At 43.5% G+C, this 20975-nt stretch overlaps 2 protein-coding genes across 6 annotated transcripts in view; both read right to left on the reverse strand.

The window, feature by feature from the left end:
• Positions 1-4305: 4305 nt before the first annotated feature.
• On the reverse strand, positions 4306-13695 carry hck (HCK proto-oncogene, Src family tyrosine kinase). Of its 3 annotated transcripts, none has more exons than XM_079742460.1 (13): positions 13500-13695; positions 11183-11329; positions 10130-10163; positions 9624-9720; positions 9243-9338; positions 8700-8803; positions 8173-8322; positions 7040-7192; positions 6759-6938; positions 6506-6582; positions 6038-6191; positions 5722-5853; positions 4306-5477 (listed from the first exon to the last, which is right to left on the reverse strand). In XM_079742460.1, exons 2-13 carry the CDS (start codon positions 11306-11308, stop codon positions 5275-5277), a joined length of 1506 nt encoding a protein of 501 aa, XP_079598586.1. In that variant the 5' UTR covers positions 11309-11329; positions 13500-13695; the 3' UTR covers positions 4306-5274. The 3 variants fall into 3 exon arrangements, with proteins under 3 accessions (XP_079598586.1, XP_079598587.1, XP_079598585.1); XM_079742461.1 differs by having other exon boundaries at positions 9624-9717; positions 13485-13695; XM_079742459.1 differs by having other exon boundaries at positions 13485-13695.
• A 1178-nt stretch (positions 13696-14873) lies between these two features.
• rbbp8l (retinoblastoma binding protein 8-like) overlaps positions 14874-20975 on the reverse strand; it is a 12010-nt gene continuing 5908 nt past the window's right edge. The window contains exons 10-15 of one of the 3 annotated variants that reach the window (XM_079741517.1): positions 19410-20187; positions 19209-19305; positions 17431-17495; positions 16779-16914; positions 15998-16070; positions 14874-15863 (exon numbers count right to left, since the gene is read on the reverse strand). In XM_079741517.1, the coding sequence (XP_079597643.1) occupies positions 16039-16070; positions 16779-16914; positions 17431-17495; positions 19209-19305; positions 19410-20187 (1108 nt within the window). In that variant the 3' untranslated portion in view covers positions 14874-15863; positions 15998-16038. Of the gene's footprint in view, positions 15864-15997; positions 16071-16778; positions 16915-17420; positions 17496-19208; positions 19306-19409; positions 20188-20975 lie in introns of those variants that run through there. The other 2 variants (XM_079741516.1, XM_079741518.1) reach the window with 2 other exon arrangements.

Raw genomic sequence — 20975 nt, forward strand, 5'->3', positions numbered from 1 at the left:
GCGAAACCCGCGAGAACTCTACCCCGAGACTAAGCAAAAAAAACATACAGTAAGAGTGAGATCAGGAGTTACAGGAGATTTACAGAAGAGTTCGCTATCGGTAGATTTTACACAATTTTGAAAGAGTTTTTTAATTAATGAATACCAATGAATAACGTAGATTATTTGCTGAGGGTGCAATTCAGCACATTGCCGCAGGAAGAAAATTTAGAAATAAAACGTTTGGGACCACACAGACCAGACGACTTCATTCTGAACCAGCCTGGTGAGAAAACGAACCAAAATTTCAAGATGGAGTGGTTTGAAACAAAGACATGGCTAACTGCGAGCACAACAAAAAGAGCACTGTTTTGCTTTCCATGCCTTCTTTTTGGAAATACCACTAACGCAGACTCAGTTTGGACCACTGATGGCTTTAAAGACCTGAAGCATCTGGCGGAAAGAACGGTAAAGCATGAAAGTAGCAAAGCTCATATCAATTGCGCCATGAAATTGGGACTATTGGGACGGGTCAACATCATGGCACAGCTGGACAGTGCTTATCAGCGGAGCATTTTAGAGCACATCAAGCAGGCGGAGGAAAACCGATATGTACTGGGGAGACTGATATCGTGCCTAAAGCTGTGTGGGAAGTGTGAACTGGGTCTGCGTGGTCACGATGAGTCAGCCGACTCTGTAAACCCAGGCATTTTTAGGTGCATTTTTGAAACGATGTGCGAGGGCGACACCAGGCTGAGACGTCACTACGATTCGGAGCCTACGTTCAAGGGGACATCAAGCACCATTCAGAACGAACTCCTGGATTGCATGTTTGAGGTCTACAGGTTTGAGATGGCCAAGCAATTGCGGGACACCCAGTTTGTAGCTGTCCAGGCGGATGAGACCACTGATGCCTCATGCAAATCGCAAATGGTCATAGTCCTGAGATACATGGTGGACAGCAGCGTCACAGAGCGGTTTCTTGAGTTCATTGAAGTGAAGGACAAAACTGCCATTGGCCTTTCTACTGCTATGAAACATGTCCTCGACCCACTGGGACTGACTGACAAGCTCATAGCCCAAACCTATGACGGGGCAGCGGTTATGCGTGGCAGTGTAGGCGGCGTGCAAGTACTTATTAAGGAAAGCTACAAAAACGCAATATTTGTACATTGCTACGCACACCAGCTGAACCTAACTCTGCAGCAAGTATGTGCATCCAGGATCAGTGAGCTGAAGGTGTTCTTTGCTGATCTGTCTGGATTTGCCACGTTCTTCTCCACCTCACCGAAAAGAACGGCTGCTCTGGCAGAGACATCGGACAGGCGGATCCCGCGGCCACCCGGCACCCGATGGAATTTTAAAAGCAGGACCGTGAATGTGGTATGGGAAACTCGCGAAGATATACTGGAGTGTCTGGATAACATTCGCACTAAACCAGGATGGGACAAGGTGTCCATCAGCGAGGCATTCGGCCTCTCCATTCACCTGCGGGACCGTACGTTTCTCCAGCTGCTGGAGTTCTTTGCCAGAGTTATGCCAGAAGTGGATATTTTGTATGGCATACTACAGAAAAGAGAGATTGACGCATCTGGGGTGAATCGTGCAGTGGAGAATTTCAAAGTGCACGTGAAAGAAATCAGAGAGAAAGCAGATGAGATTGGTAACCAAGCCAGTGAGGAGCCGGGCACATCAAAGCGCAGGAAAACAAATACGCCTGCCGTGATGAAGGAGGCCTGTGATACGATGATTGCGCAAGTGGAGGACCGGTTCTCACAGAGTGACCATCTTATTGCCGCACAACTGGTGGACTGCACACTGTTCCCAAAGTTTGTTAAGTCATTCCCGGAGGCCCAACTCGCCTGTGCTATCAAGCTCTGGCCCACAGCTCTGATGAACGAGGGGAAGCTGCAAACTGAGCTGACTCTTTTTTATGGACACACTGAGCTGCACACAGGGAAATCTGCACTGTTGCTGTTCAAGGCCATTCACGACAACAACCTGCAAGAGGCCTTGTCTGAAACCTGCACTCTACTCAGCATCATCATCACAACCCCCATGACGTCTGCGGAGTCTGAGAGGAACTTTTCAACGCTGAAAAGGATAAAGACTTTCACTAGGAACACGATGGGACAGAAGAGACTGAACGCCCTCTCCATGCTTTCTATTGAAAACACCTTCATTAATGGACTGCTGGATTTTAACGACAAAGTAATCGAGAGGTTTGCTCAAGCAAAGAACCGTCGAGCCAACTTCCTTTTTAAGTGATCGGCATTGGTGAGTCAAAACCTTTTTTTTTTTTTGAGCTGAAGGAGATCGTCTTTTTTGTTTTAATAAATTATGGAAGTTATTGAAGCTATGTGTCTGTCTAATTGTTTTACTTTAATGCTATATTATAGTGCGTACCATGTTGGCGCTCTGAGATTCTTTGGAACGAATAGTGCGTTTAAAATATAATACAATATTATTATTATTATTATAGGCAACATCTTTGTGTCGAACTGAGCGCTAAAGCATGTGAAATGTATTTGAAATAGGATGTCTGCTCCCTGCTGGCACTCAAAATGCAGCCCATAGTATACCTGACTGGTCTATATACGTAGGCCTACTGTTATAATAATCAGCTACCTCTATTTTTGTGACGTAATATGACGTCATATAAATTTGCCCCACCAGAAATTTCAGGCTAAAATCGCCACTGCGAGAGAGGCCTGTTATTTTCATCATAGGTAAACCTCAGCTATGAGAGACAAAATGAAAAAAATAAATCCAGAAAATCACATTGTCTGATTTTTTAAGAATTTATTTGCAAATTATGGTGGAAAATAAGTATTTGGTCACCTACAAACCAGCAAGATTTCTGGCTGTCACAGACCTGTAACTTCTTTAAGAGGCTCCTCTGTCCTCCACTTGTTACCTGTATTAATGGCACCTGTTTGAACTCCCTATCAGTATAAAATACACCTGTCCACAACCTCAAACAGTCACACTCCAAACTCCACTATGACCAAGACCAAAGAGCTGTCAAAGGACACCAGAAACACAATTGTAGACCTGCACCAGGCTGGGAAGTCTGAATCTGCAATAGGTAAGCAGCTTGGTGTGAAGAAATCAACTGTGGGAGCAATTATAAGCAAATGGAATACATACAAGACCACTGATAATCTCCCTCGATCTGGGGCTCCACGCAAGATCTCACCCTGTGGGGTCAAAATGATCACAAGAACGGTGAACAAAAATCCCAGAACCACACGGGGGGACCTAGTGAATGACCTCCAGAGAGCTGGGATCAAAGTATCAAAGGCTACCATCACTAACACACTACGCCGCCAGGGACTCAAATCCTGCAGTGCCAGACGTGTCCCCCTGCTAAAGCCAGTGCATGTCCGGGCCCGTTTGAAGTTTGCTAGAGAGCATTTGGATGATCCAGAACAGGATTGGGAGAATGTCATATGGTCAGATGAAACCAAAATAGAACTTTTTGGTAAAATCTCAACTCGTCGTGTTTGGAGGAGAAAGAATGCTGAGTTGCATCAAAAGAACACCATACCTACAGTGAAGCATGGGGGTGGAAACATCATGCTTTGGGGCTGTTTATCTGCCATGGGACCAGGACGTCTGATCCGTGTGACGGAAAGAATGAATGGGGCCATGTATCGTGAGATTTTGAGTGAAAACCTCCTCCCATCAGCAAGGGCACTGAAGATGAAACGTGGCTGGGTCTTTCAGCATGACAATGACCCCAAACACACCGCCCGGGCAACGAAGGAGTGGCTTCGTAAGAAGCATTTCAAGGTCCTGGAGTGGCCTAGCCAGTCTCCAGATCTCAACCCCATAGAAAATCTTTGGAGGGAGTTGAAAGTCGTGTGGCCCAAAAACATCACTGCTCTAGAGGAGATCTGCATGGAGGAATGGGCCAAAATACCAGCAGCAGTGTGTGAAAACCTTGTAAAGACTTACAGAAAATGTTTGACCTCTGTCATTGCCAACAAAGGGCATGTAACAAAGTATTGAGATGACCTTTTGTTATTGACCAAATACTTATTTTCCACCATAATTTGCAAATAAATTCTTTAAAAATCAGACAATGTGATTTTCTAGATTTTTTTTTTCATTTTGTCTCTCATAGCTGAGGTTTACCTATGATGAAAATTACAGGCCTCTCTCATCTGTTTAAGTGGGAGAACTTGCAGAATTGGTGGCTGACTAAATACTTTTTTGGCCCACTGTATATATATATGTATATATATATGCTAACACTACATACATAAGTAATTAAAGATTGATGCTGAACATTGTGAAATAATGTATAAGTCTAACCAAACATCTCAGAAAAAAATCTTTATTGTTAAAAACCACAATTATGTAATATTGTATTATAATGTAATATAAACTACTCCATTGTAACCCGCTTGAACCTAAAGAAAAACGTTTATATCAAAAGTATATAATTCCAATTTGTATACAGTATTCAAACACATGAAATAAAAAGCATTGATCTAGATCATTCATTCACAAGATCATTCATATTTGTTGAGGATGAGAGGGCTACTATATGAACAAATAAATTAATTTTCCATCACAATAAAAAGTCAAGGCCTTATGAAATGCAGATTCATAGCAGTTGCAGTAGGCCTACCATTCAAACCGAAAGTGAGAGAAAAGGCACAAAGTAAATTTGGTAAAAACACTCAAATAACTTGGAGAATGGAAACAGTAAGTGTTTTAATATAAAAATATGGTTTGTATATTACATGTCATACGTTAGACGGTATATGTGTACGTTTTCTAAACTAAGTGTTCAACAGCGCATTTACCCAATGAGTTGTTAATAATTGACCTATTTATCTTGCAACAAGAGGGATCCCATTGTCACTGCATCAGTCGCTGGCAGTTTGTGGTTGATTCTATGGGTGCACAGTGTGTATGAGGGCATCATTAGGACATTTCCATGTGGCCATTACAGATTACCAATTGAAATTGCAGATTTAGATAGTATATACAATATGTTGTGCAATATATTTAGATGTATCAATTCACAGCCAATAACTTGTGTTTATTGTATAGCCAGCTACAGAGCATGATAGTCATCGAAAAAGAGAGTGTGACTCAGATAGAGAGAGAGGTAGAGAAAGATGAAAGACAGAGAGAGAGAACTGTAAAGATGTTGTAGTTCAGGCTACCTGTTTGTGTGTGTGTGTGTGTGTGTGTGTGTGTGTGTGTCCAAAATAAATACAACCATACGGGAAAGTGACACCATATCAAATTAGGCTTAATGTACCCTTCATGTAACTCTCATGGCTGCTGCTGGTACTGGCTCTCTGTGGCCGTATAGAAATCTTCCAGAACACTCTGCAGGTATTCAAAGGTAGGGCGGTTCTCTGGCTTGGTTTTCCAGCACTCCAGCATGATGTTGTAGAGTTCCTTGGGACAGCATTCCAGGCGCTGCATGAGGTATCCTTTCTCCAGGGAGCTGATCACCTCTGGGTTGGTCATACCTGCGCATGGAATATAACCATTGTTGAGTTTCCCTGATGTGCAATGTTACATAACTTCTACATTCATGCGCACTAATGTTTCGCATAAATCAGATGTTCATTTTTGGTTGCAACGTTGAATCCTTTTGAGGTGTTGATTTTAAAAAACGAAAAAAAATATATCTGATTGATCTGATTGATCCAGTTCAAATACATATTCGTTCTTCAGAAATATTGCTACATATATATCTAATTACTCATTGACCTGGATAAGGTGTGCGTCCATAGCTGATAATTTCTGTCAGCAAAACACCAAATGACCAGACATCAGACTTGATGGTGAAAGAGCCGAAGTTGATGGCTTCAGGGGAGGTCCACCGGATGGGAAACTTTCCTCCTGTCATCAATGTCAAAGCACAACACACATACAATGAGCGCGCACAAAAAAGAAAATGTAAATTTCATGACAGGTAATAAAATAGCAGAGTAAACAGAAGTTCACTGTTGCCTTAAAGAGGCTGGCCTGTTGTAGCAGGGTTGTCTGATTAGCAGAACGACGTCGTGTTTCTATAGCTTCTCACCCTCTCTGGCAGTGTACTCATTGTCCTCGATTATGCGAGCAAGGCCAAAGTCTGCAATCTTGCACACTAATTCTTTGTTGACGAGGATGTTGGCAGCTCGCAGGTCTCGGTGGATGTAGTTCCTCTGCTCGATGTAGGCCATCCCCTCTGCAATCTAGAGGTAAAGATTAAACACACCAGCCTCATCATGTCAGCCTAATGTTTCCATCTGCTGCTCAAGCTCAAACCCTCTCAATCTTTCCCTCGCTTTCAATTCATCAGCCAGCAAGTATGTAAGTAAGCCATGCGCATACAGACACACACACACACACACACACACACACACACACACACACACACACACACACACACACACACCTCTCTGTGCATTTCTGTCTTCCTGTAATAACAGACATAATGATTGAACGGCAAAAAGTAAAGAGAAAATAACCAATTCTTCGATATGAGGCCTAACTATCAGAACCTCACCTGAGCACAGAAGTCGATCAATTTTGGGAGCTGAATGCGGTTGCCCTCGTCGCTCTTCAAAAAATCTAGCAAACTCCCTGTGAACACAATCACACAGACTTAATCAATTCATTGACACGGCCCCTAAACTGTACACCTGCAAAGTGGCAGCGTTTCATCATTCTTCCCGTGCCTTCCAAACACACACACACACACACACACTAACACACACACGCACACACACACACACACACACACACACACACACACACACCTTTATCCATATACTCAGTGACGATATAGATGGGCTCCTCTGACACCACAGCGTGCAGCCGGACCAGGTTGTTGTGCTGCAGAGACTTCATGAGGTTGGCCTCCATGAGGAAGGCCTCAACTGACATGCTGCCAGGCTTCATAGTCTTCACTGCCACCTTGGTGTGCTTGTTGTATGTAGCTGTGAAATAGATCGGCTTCGTGAGCAATTGACACACACACAACCTCCATCCACCGAACACAAAGAAATGGTCAGGCATGTCGACGTGGGAGGCCGCTCACCCATCCAGACCTCCCCAAACTGGCCGGCGCCTAGCCTTCTGTCCAGCTTGAGGCGATCTCTGGGGATCTCCCAGGCGTCCTTCTCCCAGGGCTTCTGGGGTTTGGGGTTTTGGCAGGCGATGGTCAGGACCTGGCACAGGCCATCCCCCTGCTCTGAAATAAGTAAAAAAAAAAAAAGGTATATACACAGACTAATAATATATTTTTTAATGTCATTTACATTTGCTGCCGGAAAAAAACGTAATTGTTTCAGTTTTTGTTCCCTTTGTTTCTATGACCCTTAACCAAATTTGACGTCTCAAAGTTTCAACAAGGACAAACATTTGGGAAAATAAAATAAGCTAAGGAAGGAACATGCTAACTCCCTTGGATTGGCCAATGTTTTTTTGTGCAAAAAACCTACGATTTTATTATGTTTCACTGCATTACACTTTTATCTTAGTAATTATGACCAAATGGAATAGATGACTGTGTCTCGGTTCAGAGAAGACATATTCACACCATTAAAATTAATGAAAAACACTGGCACGGTACAATGGACAATAAACTACCGTAGAACATTATTGCCCAACCACCATCATTTTGTCAGTAAAACTTAACATGAACATAACCTACAAGAATCAAAGCAGAGAAGCAAATATGTACAGTATGTATGAAATTAGTTAAAGGTCATCTTTTTCTGTAAAGAGCTTCCATTGTGTGGGTTTCTGCAAAATGCTGCCATTGTGCCCTCCAAAATAAAAGAACATAATATATTATCAACCTATTTATGGTATTATTACCAGATCAGAGTTTCCAAAACGTCACTGGCCTAAAGAGTGATTGTATACAAAATAACTTCATTCATTATTTTCTGAATGAAAAAAGTCCTTTTTGTGAAAGCACAGGGAGATCAGAAGTGTAGCTTAACCCTTAATCCTGGGGTGAAAATGGCAGGATGACAAGAAATAAGCAAGGGCTTATTTATAAAAGAGGGCCGTAAGCCCCGATGTGAGGCACCCAGAAAATCACCTATCCAAACCCTATCTCTAATGAATGATAATGAATGATGATAATAGTTTTGATTTCACCATGCAGATGTCAACATGTGGCTTCATGCAGTGTATTCGTGCGTGTCGTGCGCAGCTGCTCACTCTTATAATGGTTGACGAGTTCCTGCAGCGTGCTAAAGGTGATGCGAGGCGAGATGTAGAAACCGCCGTTGTCCAGCGTCCGTAACTTATAATGCTTGACTGTGTCGCCCGCCTTGCTGTCGCCGTCCCTGACAGACAGTGAGTAGCTTCCTAATGGGAGAGAGGTTAAATTCATAGTTACATTTTAACTGAATGTGAAATATTTAAGCCTTTGAGACCCTTTCAATTCATATTACCTATGTTTTATGTTTTGTATTATTTCCTTTCTTTGAGCAGAGCAATTGAGACGGTAACAAACTCCTTACCTTAGTATTGAACATTGCAATGTAAAACGTTTCACTGTAAAATTACAGTAAAGTACAGGCAGCAGTTTTGCCAGTAAGGTACTGTTTGTTTACAGTTTTATTACTGTAAAAACTGCAGCGGATTACTGTTAGAATTTTGCTGTTAATTTACATCAAAGTCCCACAGTGTGTGGTTCTGCACCTGACTCTTATAGGGGTTGGGTTGGGGTTATTGGTTCTCACCCTTAGTTGTCTCACTGTCTCGGATCATGAAGGCCCCTGTCTTGTTTCCCGGGAGCAGCAGCTGTCTCTCTGCGTCCTTCCTGCTGACGCCCTTAAAGAACCAACTGAAGCACAGGAAACAGGCTGAAGGCTTCAGCAGATAAACAGTCCGTAGATGTACAGTATAGGACCACTGCTTCCAGCCCAGGCCCAAGTCTTATTAAGGAGAGAGTTGCTCATAATAGGATCAGAAATACTGGAGAAATAGAAGAGAGGATCCACATACCACTTAAAAACAGCAATTGTAAACATTATAAAGACCTAAGGCAAATGTAATGATCTAATGGGGGGGCAGGACTATGTAGCGGGGGTCCGATTCACAGTTAATAGGTTCTGGGTTTATTCATGATGTCCACAGTCAACCTGTAGGCATCCTAGGTTAATGTACACAACCCCTACCTGCTCCTCAATGTACATGAAGTCCCTGTGTGTCACTTGGATATAACAAAACGACTCGATAATAAATAATGTTAGAACATTGAAGTAACGTTAGGTATCTCTTACTCTTCTGTTTCCAGAGTGTTCTTGGCTACATAATTACTAGGGATATAGCCCTCCTTTCCTGTGCTTATGGAGACCGCTCTCCACCACTCTCCTGATCTGAAGAGAGAGAGAGAGAAAGAGAGAGAGAGGGAGACGGCATACTGAAAGTGAGCAGATATATATATAGATACATATACAGTCTGAATATGTCCATCATAGTTTGTATTTTTCATTATGCAAGGGGGCAAGAATCGGGTTGAATTTACCTCTATCCACCTCTAAATTAATTGAATTATTTATACCAAATTAGTAAACACACAATGACCACAGTTTGTTTAACGTTGGGTTCCTTGGTATCCTTGATGAATGCATTTTTTGATGTATTATATATGTCTTACTTACTCCTGTAAAATCTTGAGCCTGTCCCCCTTCTTGAATCCCAAGTCATCCGCATGGATGCCCTCATAGTCAAACAATGCAGTAGCAAGGCTCTCTGCTTCTGAGCGATAGAAAATAAGTGTATATAATAGGATACAAAATATAGAAAGGTAGTGTGTATGAGTGAGTGAGTAAAGCCCAGTGTTGGAGAGAGAGAGAGAGAGAGAGAGAGAGCAAGAGAGAGAGAGAGAGAGAGAAAGAGAGAGAGAGAAGAAATATAAAGAGAGAGTAGTATAAAGAGAGGAGGAAGAGAATGTTTGTATGCGCTTGAACTTGAAAATGGTTTGCGTTACATATGCAAGTGTGCTAACACCATGTCGCCTGACTGGAGAGTTTGAGAGTTTCATAATGCACAATGCAATACATTAAGTAAAATAAAAGACGAAAAGAAAAGAGGTAAGATAAATATGATGTGAAATAATAGATGAATATAAAGTATTTGATATAAAGTAATATCACTCACAACTTACCATCAAATGTTGATGAATGTGATTGTGTTTTACTCTGTAGAAATAAAGAAATAGAGAGAGCAGGAGAGAAAAGCATATATTAAAGTATACCTATTTACCTAAACCACCTAAAGCACACACACACAAACCATTTCGGAACTGGCTCCATGTAGCAGCTGTTGACTTTGCATGAATACATTTTTTTTATGAATTAAAAATTATTATTGAAACATATACATTTAAATTTTTGTTTTAATTCAATAAAAATGTTGACAGTATTATTTATGATATAAATCACTTACAGCATACAGACACGGAAAAAAATGAAAAAGACAGAAAAAACAAATCTAACAATCCAAGTGTGTGTGTGTGTGTGTGTGTGTGTGTGTGTGTGTGTGTGTGTGTGTGTGTGTGTGTGTCTGGACCAGTCGTACATATAGACACATTTAAAAGAGGATCTTTGGAAGTGTTTGAAACCTTCTCTGCAGGTTAGGGCAAGAACTGTACTTCCTCTTCTAATGCCTTTTACTGTTAATGTGACAACAAGGCTTGTCCTTTTAAAAGCATGTGAAACATTGCACCAGGCTTACTTCTCTGTCCTTTATTTTCGGTAATTCGCTCACTTTCTTATCATTTACATTTAGTTATTTAGCAGATGCCAGTTGACGCTAATTATAGACAGAGGAGAAACGGTAGGAATCGGAAAATAACAAGACTGTCAAAGTACAAACACTATTTGAAGATGCTCCTTCTTACCTCTAAAGGCTTGCATGGAATAGCACCACCATTGCTGTTATTACCGTGTGTCTCATTTATGGCACAGTTTGCCCTCCAACCATCTCTGGAAGTAGGGATCTCCCACTCTGTGTTCCTTCTCAAGATTTCTTCCTTGCTAATTATTTATTTTCCTGCCCACTGGGGACTAGGGTTAGGGGCCTGTCATTAATCCATGGCCCCGTTACACAGCCCTCAGAGATTGACTGGCCCTTAATCACTGTAAAAAGTGCTTTGTAAACTCCCCACAACAATTTCAAAATTTTCCGAACTTTCACACAACGTCCGAGCTCAGCTTACCGCCTTGGCAGCCGAGTTCCCCATGGTGGGGTCTTTGACGTAGTGGGGGGTCAGGGCTCTGCTGTGGGCCTCCTCCTTTGCCCCTCCTTTCTTAGGGTGCTCCTGTTTGGAGCCCACACAGCCCATGCTCCGGGTCAGAGGACAGCCCTGTCGGAGACGGCAGATGGTTAGGATACAGAAAGGCCCCAACTCCCACAGGTCATCAGATTCCCTCCTCATGTTTAATAGATGGCTTCATCTGGTTGGTGGGCTGGCACCCCTAGGGATAAACTGTATCCATCCCATAGGCTGAGCCCTTTGGAGCTATGCTGACAGTTGTCCATCAAAGTGGACCGGCTATACCATGATGCATGACAGAAAACAATATGTACATATTAAAATATTCGTTTTTTTTTTTTTTTTTGCACACTTGCACTATAATATCTTATAAGTAGGGCTGGACATGATTGGAATGATAATGGTAATCATGGAATCTTGACACTTGAAAAAGTCTATCTGAAGGTAAAATAGTGATCTATGTCATAGTTTAAGTATATGGTCTCTGACTTGATGTATTTATATATTGATTTCATACTAAATACTAAACAATTAACATTACTAGTGAAAGTACAACCTCTATGTGTTATTCTCAAACCACTTTCATGACATTGTTTTATTTGGTGTACCATGTTGTGACATTTCTGATGTGCATGAATATATATTTCTGTGTTTGGCTTGTGTGCGTGTGTGTGTGTGTGTGTGTGTGTGTGTGTGTGTGTGTGTGTGTTTATGGAGATGTAAATTATATACAGAAGGAATAGAAAGACAGTCTATGTTAGCAGAGACGGGAGAGCGAGATCGAGAGCGAGAGAGAGAGAGATAGCGAGAGAGAAGAGAGAGATGCACTTCAATAATCAAACGTAAATTATTTGGATTATTGGACAAACCTGTCTTGAGACTCAGGCTTTCATGTCAGCTCTCAGAATCTCAATATTGTTTCAGTGACTATTCTTGTCCTTCTATTATACTGTATAGAGATAATGATTAAATATGATTTGCGACTGAGGACTAAGGATGTAGTGTTGCTGAACATAATGCAGTTGTGTGTATTCTCCCCAATCACAATTTATAACAATTAAAGATTTTGATTCTCCAAGGGAAAATTGCCAGACACAAGGAATCTTTGGAAAAATACATACTTGATTATAGGGTTAGGGCTAGGACCTTGACGTGATCACGTCAAGGTCCTAGTTTTAGCTACGAACAGTGAGCTAGGCCCAATGGTCTATCATAGTATATTTCCTATGAGTTAGGCTTTGAACAAGTTATAATCACAGAGAGGAGAATAAAGTGCAGTACGCTGTGGAGCATCATGCAGTTCCTCTGATCAAGAGGACAAGAAGGCGTGCATGTGTTGCTCTAACTCTAACCCTCTGGGTTAGACAGTCAGCTGATCACAATGAATGAAAACTCCTAGAAAAAAGTCCAGCGAGAGAGAACCGTGCACATGCGCCCCACGCACCAAGGGTCATTTTGCATGAGGAAGTTTGGCGTCAAGAGGCTCAATAGCGACAGGCACTTCTGCACTGTAGAGAAGCTGAAAGGCTTCTACACCACAAAGATGTCCTTCTGTTTACTGCAAGCAAAGAGGAGTACATACTTCATGTACCCAGCACATACTTCATGTACCCAGTAGATAGTTTATGTACCCAGTAGATATTTCATGTATCCCTTAATAGTTAGTACAATGTGATGGTCCATCACGTCTAGACGGAAGCACCTTGCTGTCAGATGTCCTCTCTTTATTCGTGCCCTCTCTGTACCAACTAGTAGTGTACTAGTGACACTACAGCAACCCAATAGACATGTATGTCTGTTGTGAAACCACCACATCTATGTAAAACCACCGTGCTATAATCAGATGAATAAGGAGAAGTCATGAGGAACAGAAACCAACTGCACGGTTCATCAAACATGTTCACACTGAAATGAATCGATAACATAAAGACTGTTACAGGCTTCATTCTTTCTCTTTTATTAGATCTGACCGTGTGGAGACAGTTTGTTTTCCTTTGTCACATAATGCCCAGACTATTTCAATAGGAGAGGCAATGGCGAAGTCCTCTAAGTTCCTCTTTCTGAGGCTACAGGTTTACATCCTCTAAATATTCATCTGGTCCACAGATAACATCACTGTAGTTGGTATCATCGCCTCCGAGGAACTCTTTAGACCTTAATAATGTCAATTGTATCGATGATTGAAATCAATAAGGGCTGATATTAAAGCTTCTGTTTGTAAAATAAGAATGAGAGATATATTTACCTCGTTTCAACCCACCTCTTTTCGCTGATGTTATCTTCTAGAGCCGTTTTACAGTCGATCAAATAGTCCTAAGTTCACGACGACTCCATCCTGCAGCTCGGTTGCCGCTCACTGATAGGAAAGCGCGACTGCAGCAACTGTTCCTGTACAGCAACACACACTGGCTCTCTGTACAAACACTGTGTGTCTGTACTAGGAAGTTGTGCTTCAGAGCTTCTGGTCAGAATGAGGAACCTGCCGTTGCTTTCACATCTCATATGTAGGCTATGATGCCATTGTCTGGGTTAGTATCTATCCTCCTATCGCAGCCCCACCAACTGTTTCTCATTGTTAATTATGTCCCATGTCCCTCAAATCTAATTTTCTCAACAAGGAGGAGGTTTTTTTTATATTTCTTTATTTCCTCCATTATCTGACTTGTAAAGCAGGCCTCTAGAGTGATAAAATGATGGTCCATGAGCAGTATCCCTTTAAATGGTCTCCATCCTGCAAATCTCCCATAATATAGTCAGATAGAGACAGACGAGGACGTGTGGGTGGCTGAGCCTCAGGCCAGTGGCAGATCAGCAACAAACACATCACAGAATTCCCAAGCGGTTCAACTAATCCTTAATCAAACGTCAGGATTAGAAACCTCCTTCCGACTGAAACCCAGTCACAGAGCTGGACAAGGGAGGAGAGGCCAAGAAAAAAGAATTAAATGCAGCCAGACAAAGAGTCTTGAGGAAATACAAAACAGCGGTGTGTGTGAGGGGGTTTGTGAGGTAAAGAAAAGAAAAGTCATCTAACAAATGAACCGACCAGACTTGGAGATTAATGTAGGACATTAATGCTCGGGGACTTTAAGAACAATCATTTAATAAAAGACCACAGCTTGTTATAACAAGGCCCAGGTTCGAGTTCAGGGTTCTATGAAAACTCCATAGCTTTACCTGCTGTAGGGGAAAGTAGGAGCAGGACATTCCGGACAGAGGTTCCTTAAATGTTCCAAAGGCCTCATCTAATCAACCATATAAAATGTCCTGGGGCAAACGTCCCAGATGACGTGGGACTGTTCCAACCACGCCAGGTGGACGGATGGAAATAATGAGCTGTGGCCCAATGCCTCAATCATCTTTGGGGAATTCAAGACCAGTCAGACAATCAACATATCCTTAAGCTTAGTTAGAATGCTATGCAACGTAGGTAGCCATACTAGTATATCTCTAATTAAGTAAGTGATACCTGCATGACAAATGTTATTGTATTCCTATTGTTTCTTGATGTGAGATACATAATATGCTTCTGTAATTTTTTAGAGACCTGACAAAGAAGATATAAAGATATCGTTTGAATTAATCTTATTTTCCACTTGATCACCCTACCATTTCTCATCACTGCTGAATAAAAGTTGTGTCACAGCTGCAATGGAAAATTCACACTTGCAAAACACTGACAGCAATGAAAAAGAGGAAGGGGAACATCTTCTTTTTTTTTTTTTTTTTTACTGTTTAGCTACACAAAATAGCCTCAGGGACATTATTGACAGGAAATAGAAAATAAAAAAAAGATGTATGTCCAATGCAAGCATACAGCTAGAGTTAAATTCTGTGTTTATAACCATGCTAACAATGACATAACTTTGAGATTATATAAAAAGTAAGTAGAATGTATAGTTCTGCAAGACATGTCAATATGGAGCACTGGTATATATATCGCTGGTCCCTCTGAGGTGTTTGTGGATTAAGGTGGCCAAGAGATGACCAAATGTAGTGACATATTTCCGTGGCCCTGATGCCAAATACTTCACATTCCAAATCTGTGATAACCGCAGCGGAAGAGAAGATTCAAAATAAACACCTTTTTAAAAGCTAAATACATTCACACATGGCTATTCTGCTTGCATGGAACGATGTATTTGTATTGCTTTGTTTCAGTGTACAGTTGCAGTGTGCAGTTTCCCTTGATGCAGAGCGTGTATACCAGGAAACATGCGTACGCTTTGTCGTATATATGTGTTTTATTCAAACTAATTATACCCAAGAAAGCCCAACTGTTGTTGGATATTTGAATGTAGGTATATGCGCCACACAGACCTTGTGGGATGAGTCGCTTACGTCAGAGTTAAGGCTAACTGTTAAATAAAAAAAATTATACAACTTTGCGAACATAGATAACCAATCAGAATAAATCTGTATATTTGAATTATGTTATGTGCCCAATGAGTTTTAAGAAGATCAAAACATAGCATTGACACCGACACCGTTAGAAGTACGGTTTATTTGATTGCAGAAGGAATGGAAGCACATTTGCAGGTCACTTCACTTCTAATAAATATATCTATTTGTTCTGTAGTGGCTTAACAAATTGAAATGCTGGATCAGATAGTGTCATTGATGGCTGTGGAGAGGAATGTTACAAGATAACGTTTTAGGCACATTATATTTCCGAATTTAATTGGCACAACATTTCAATATTTGAGTGGCTGTCCACTGACACCATATTTTGGATTTATTTGGTTGCAATTTCTGTACCTTGTTGACCGCCGCTGTTTTCTTCAGTCTTGAAAGCCCACTCAAATCTTGAGCCTCTTATGCGACTTCAGGTCTGGAGGTGGGAGAAATATATTATGTGTATGTTATGCCTGTGTGTCTGTGTGTGTACGTGTTCATGTAAGTGTGTGTGTGTATGTGTGTGTGCATGTAACTTTGTGTGTTTGTATGTATGTAAGTGTGTGTGCGTGCGTGTGTGCGTGTTTGTATGTATGTAAGTGTGTGTGTGCGTGTGTGTGTGTGCGTGCGTGTGCGTGCGCGTGTGCGTGCATTTGTGTGTGTGCATGTAACTTTGTGTGTTTGTATGTATGTAAGTGTGCGTGTGCGTGTGTGTGTGCATGTAACTTTGTGTGTTTGTATGTATGTAAGTGTGCGTGTGTGTGTGTGCGTGTGTGCGTGTTTGTATGTATGTAAGTGTGTGTGTGTGTGTGTGTGCGTGTGTGCGTGTTTGTATGTATGTAAGTGTGTGTGTGTGTGTGTGTGTGTGTGTGCGTGTGTGCGTGCTTGTATGTATGTAAGTGTGCGTGTGCGTGTGTGTGTGTGCGTGTGTGTGCGTGTTTGTATGTATGTAAGTGTGCGTGTGTGTGTGTGTGCGTGTGTGCGTGTGTGCGTGTTTGTATGTATGTAAGTGTGCGTGTGTGTGTGTGTGTGTGTGCGTGTGTGCGTGTTTGTATGTATGTAAGTGTGCGTGTGCGTGTGTGCGTGTTTGTATGTATGTAAGTGTGCGTGTGTGCGTGTGTGTGTGTGCCTATGCTCCACCTACCCTCCGTGTCCGACCCCCTGCTGCTGTGCGTGTCAGTTGACGGCTGGGCCCTCTTGGACGCTGGGCTGTGGTCTCCTCCTGTCCTGCCCTCTTTATCCTGCTCCTCTGAGCTGCTGACTGGGTCCACTTGTTTCAGCTGTTGCGTGGGATTCAATACAACACAATGCTTAGCTAATGAGCTCATTTCTTGAGGGTGATGCCATGGGCTTTCAGATCAGTGCAATGGGTTGGTTTTCTAGTCACTAACTAAGGGCACGTGCCGTGTGGCAGGTGCGTCTGGCACCTGCCACACGCACCTGACACCTATCACATCTCTTCCGATCTGTTACCCAGCTGTCCACGCATGAACAGCGGCTGGAACAGCTGTATGGAAATTACTCCCAGTCCCGCTTCTGTTCATGTGTGGTGCCACGATATTGAACTATTCAGCTTCATACATAAAGCATCATATTGTGAAAGTGAGAAACTGCAAAAGCAACAAATAATGAAATCTTTCTTTTTTCTTTTGGTTTTCTTTGTGCTTGTCTTTTCTTGTTTTCTTTGTGTATGTCTGTCACAAAGCAGTCTCAGGCAGTGGGTTTTTATATTAGCAACCATTAGGATTAGGATGGACAGTGTGAGGAAGGAATAGATGATTGTAACCTCACTCTACCTTCCCATTTGAGAACGCAGTTCCTTGTTTATGCAGTGCTGCATTCAGTGTTCCCAGCAGCACTACTGCAAAAGAAAATATAACCGCAAGCGGTGTTTAACGAGGTCCGAGCAGAATTAAAAGTCAAGAACACACTCATAGAAGATATATAAATATAACATATAATTGTCATATTTAAGGAAAGATGTTCCACTTATAAACCTGAAATGCAGCCTCATTCACATGGTCAAAATGTCTATTGATAAGCACACAACATCCAGAAAACTCAAAGCACACATTTCTCAAGTGAATTAAGGGCTTTCTTTAAAGCATATACCTGAAAAATCTTTGAAATTCTGGGGAAATTAAACTTTTGTAGTCAAGAACACTAATGGGAGAAATATAAATATGACAGAGTTAATTATGAAGGAAAAATCTTTAACAAAGAAGTTCCCCTTAATGCCATGTTGTCTCTTGGCAGTCCGATTCTTGGAAGCTAATGAGCCGGAATGTTGATTGCCTTGAATTTCAGGTGCTGTTCAATGTTGTGTTTCTTAAATGAGTGGCAATGACAGAATGTCATGTTCAGCTAGTTCATAATGCTCTAATCAGGATTCAAACTCTCAACCTAAGGATCACCAGTACACGGCATTATCCCGTTAAGCCACTGACATTCCTGAAACACATGAAGCCTCATTCACATGGTGAAAATGTCGATTGATAAGCACACAACATCAATAATCTACAAGCACACATTTCACAAGAGAATTAAGGGCTTTCTTAAAAGAGTACAGATCTGAAAGTGTGCACTGTTAATGGTATCCACCTAATGATAGCCGTATGGTAGTTATACAATAATAAAATGGTCATACAGGCAAAATGTGTTGAGACTGTGGACGTTTGGCTTTTCTATGAAATTGTGGGAAAAGAAAAAAAAAATAGAGCAGCAGACCAGCGTGAAAAAGATGCATCTGATTTTAGAGATTAATATGATGAAAGAATTTTAAGTCCAGGTCAATCTCGTAAGGAGAAATAAGGCTAGTTCATATTTTTTTTAAATAGCACCACCTTTGGGTGCAGTACCACAATTCGGGTTTATGGGTAGTTGGGGGGTTATTGGTATCCACCTAATAATAGTCTAGTATGTTTTTTTATACAATAACAAAATGATCATATATGAAAAATGGGCTAACTGCTCCAACTTTATTGGCCAATATTTCTCAAATTGAACTAAATGAAACAGGGTTAGGGTTAGGGTTAGGGTATAAATGCATCTGATTCTAGAGATTAATAATCTGAAAGAGTTTTGAGTCCAGGTCAATCTGGTGAGGACAAATAAGACCAATTTGGGTTTACGGGTAGAGGGGGTTATTGGTAACCATACCTGAAAATTTCAAGAGTTTTCGAACTACGGTATAGGCTACAGTATAACTTTTGGAGAATTTGAGGGAAAAGGAGGTCCGAGCAGCGAAGCTGCTTGGACCCCTAACAAGAGTGAAGACACTCCATTTGATTTGAAAGCCATTAATCACAGCGTGTCAGAGGGATTTACAGACCATATATTCCTGACGACCCCTAACCCCGCTGGTTGGCGACCGTCCTGCCCGGGATTGTTAGGGGTGAAATGGGCGCCATAATTGACACACAAAAGTGTCAAGTCATTCTAAAGATGACTTGGCTTTAGGCAGTGGCACGCCAGAACACACTGATATGCAGGGATTCCTAACCACACATTGGCAGATCCAAAAGGACACACAGAAAACATTGACGGACACAGTGATGACGTTCACACCCTGTACCTGGCTGCATTGAGCTGCTGCAAAGCGGAAAATCTTCTTTGATTGTTTGGTCAACTTTTCTTTGGTTCTTCTCCTCACTCTGACCCGGTTCCTCTTCCTTTGAAAACACACGGCATCCTTCTTACAGCGACGCATTGATGGGTGTTTGAATGCTGAGACGTGTGGTATGGTCGTGAGCGGTTGACGGAATATTATACTCACCATATAGTTACAACGATCACCGGACTTTTCCTGTGCTTGACCAGCGGGGGGGGAGGAGTGTATGGCGGGGACCCCAGAGGATGAAGTGGGGCCCTGAGGGGATGAGATGGTCCTGCTCTCGGAGCCTTCCGCTGCTCCCTCTGCCCCGTGGGTGGGCGCGGAGCGCTCGCTGCTCGCCGATTCGTTGGACTTGGACCTCCCTCGTTCTGACAGATCCAAGGGCCCGTCGTTCCCCTCCGGTTCTCCCTCGCCGACCCCCCTCTGGGGCTGGGACGTCCCGGTGCATCTCCACTGGATCGGTGCCATCTCCTTCCTCTCCAGCGCGATAGCCTTACTGTCTCCCAGCTCCGACAGACTCCGTACCCTGAACAGCCGGGGGGGCTGTTCGGCGAGGGGCTCGGACGGCGAGCTCTGCTCGGCGCAGGCGCCCCTCACCCCCGCCTGCTGCGCCGGCGGGCCCCGCTGGCCAGCGGGGCCGACCTCAGCGGGGAGGAAAGGGTTTGACTTGAGGGGGCTGAGCTGTACCCCGAGGCCACGCAGCGCAGGGGAGGCGGCGAGACCAGCCCAGTCGGCGTGTTCTGAGATGGACCAGGGGAAGGGGAGGGCCCCGCTTTTGATTGGGCGAGGACGGCAAGGCATGGGGGCATGGAGCACGTGCCTGCTCGGGGCCCCTCCTGGGGAGGAGGAGGGCGACGGAGGAACCGGGAGGTTCTGGAGGAACCCTTTGTGTAGGGGGGGGTTAGAGGTCGGCGAATGTTGCCCTTCAGCGCCCTGCAGTCTTTGGCATGAGAGCGAGAGAGAGGGAGGGAGAGAGAGGGAGGGAGGGAGAGGGAGGGAGGGAGAGGGAGCAAGAGAGAGGGAGGGAGAGAGAGGGAGGGAGAGAGAGAGAGGGAGGGAGGGAGAGGGAGCGAGGGAGAGGGAGCGAGAGAGAGGGAGGGAGAGAGAGGGAGCGAGAGAGAGGGAGTGAGGGAGAGAGAGGGAGCGAGAGAGAGGGAGCGAGAGAGAGAGAGAGGGAGTGAGAGGGAGGGAGAGAGAGGGAGGGAGAGGGAGCGAGAGAGAGGGAGGGAGAGAGAGGGAGGGAGGGAGAGGGAGCGAGAGAGAGGGAGGGAGGGAGAGGGAGGGAGAGAGAGGGAGGGAGGGAGAGGGAGCGAGAGAGAGGGAGCGAGAGAGAGGGAGGGAGGGAGAGAGAGGGAGGGAGAGAGAGGGAGCGAGAGAGAGGGAGCGAGAGAGAGGGAGGGAGGGAGAGGGAGGGAGAGAGAGGGAGGGAGAGAGAGGGAGGGAGAGAGAGGGAGCGAGAGAGAGGGAGGGAGAGGGAGGGAGCAAGAGAGAGAGAGAGAGGGAGAGGGAGAGAGGGAGAGGGAGGGAGAGAGAGGGAGGGAGAGGGAGGGAGAGAGAGGGAGCGAAAGAGAGGGAGGGAGGGAGAGGGAGGGAGAGAGAGGGAGCGAGAGAGAGGGAGCGAGAGAGAGGGAGCGAGAGAGAGGGAGCGAGAGAGAGGGAGGGAGAGAGAGGGAGGGAGGGAGAGGGAGGGAGAGAGAGGGAGGGAGAGAGAGGGAGCGAGAGAGAGGG

Source organism: Pollachius pollachius (genome assembly GCF_949987615.1).
Source record: "Pollachius pollachius genome assembly, chromosome: 8".
In the NCBI taxonomy this organism is placed as follows: Eukaryota; Metazoa; Chordata; class Actinopteri; order Gadiformes; family Gadidae; genus Pollachius; species Pollachius pollachius.

Coding starts and splice junctions, on each gene's coding strand:
- hck (XM_079742460.1), bottom strand. CDS start 11,308: ATGGGCTGTGTGGGCTCCAAACAGGAGCACCCTAAGAAAGGAGGGGCA. Junction 5,854..6,037: donor TGAGTACACTGCCAGAGAGG/GTGAGAAGCTAT, acceptor CATTGATGACAG/GAGGAAAGTTTCCCATCCGG. Junction 5,478..5,721: donor TGGACGCACACCTTATCCAG/GTCAATGAGTAA, acceptor TTCCATGCGCAG/GTATGACCAACCCAGAGGTG.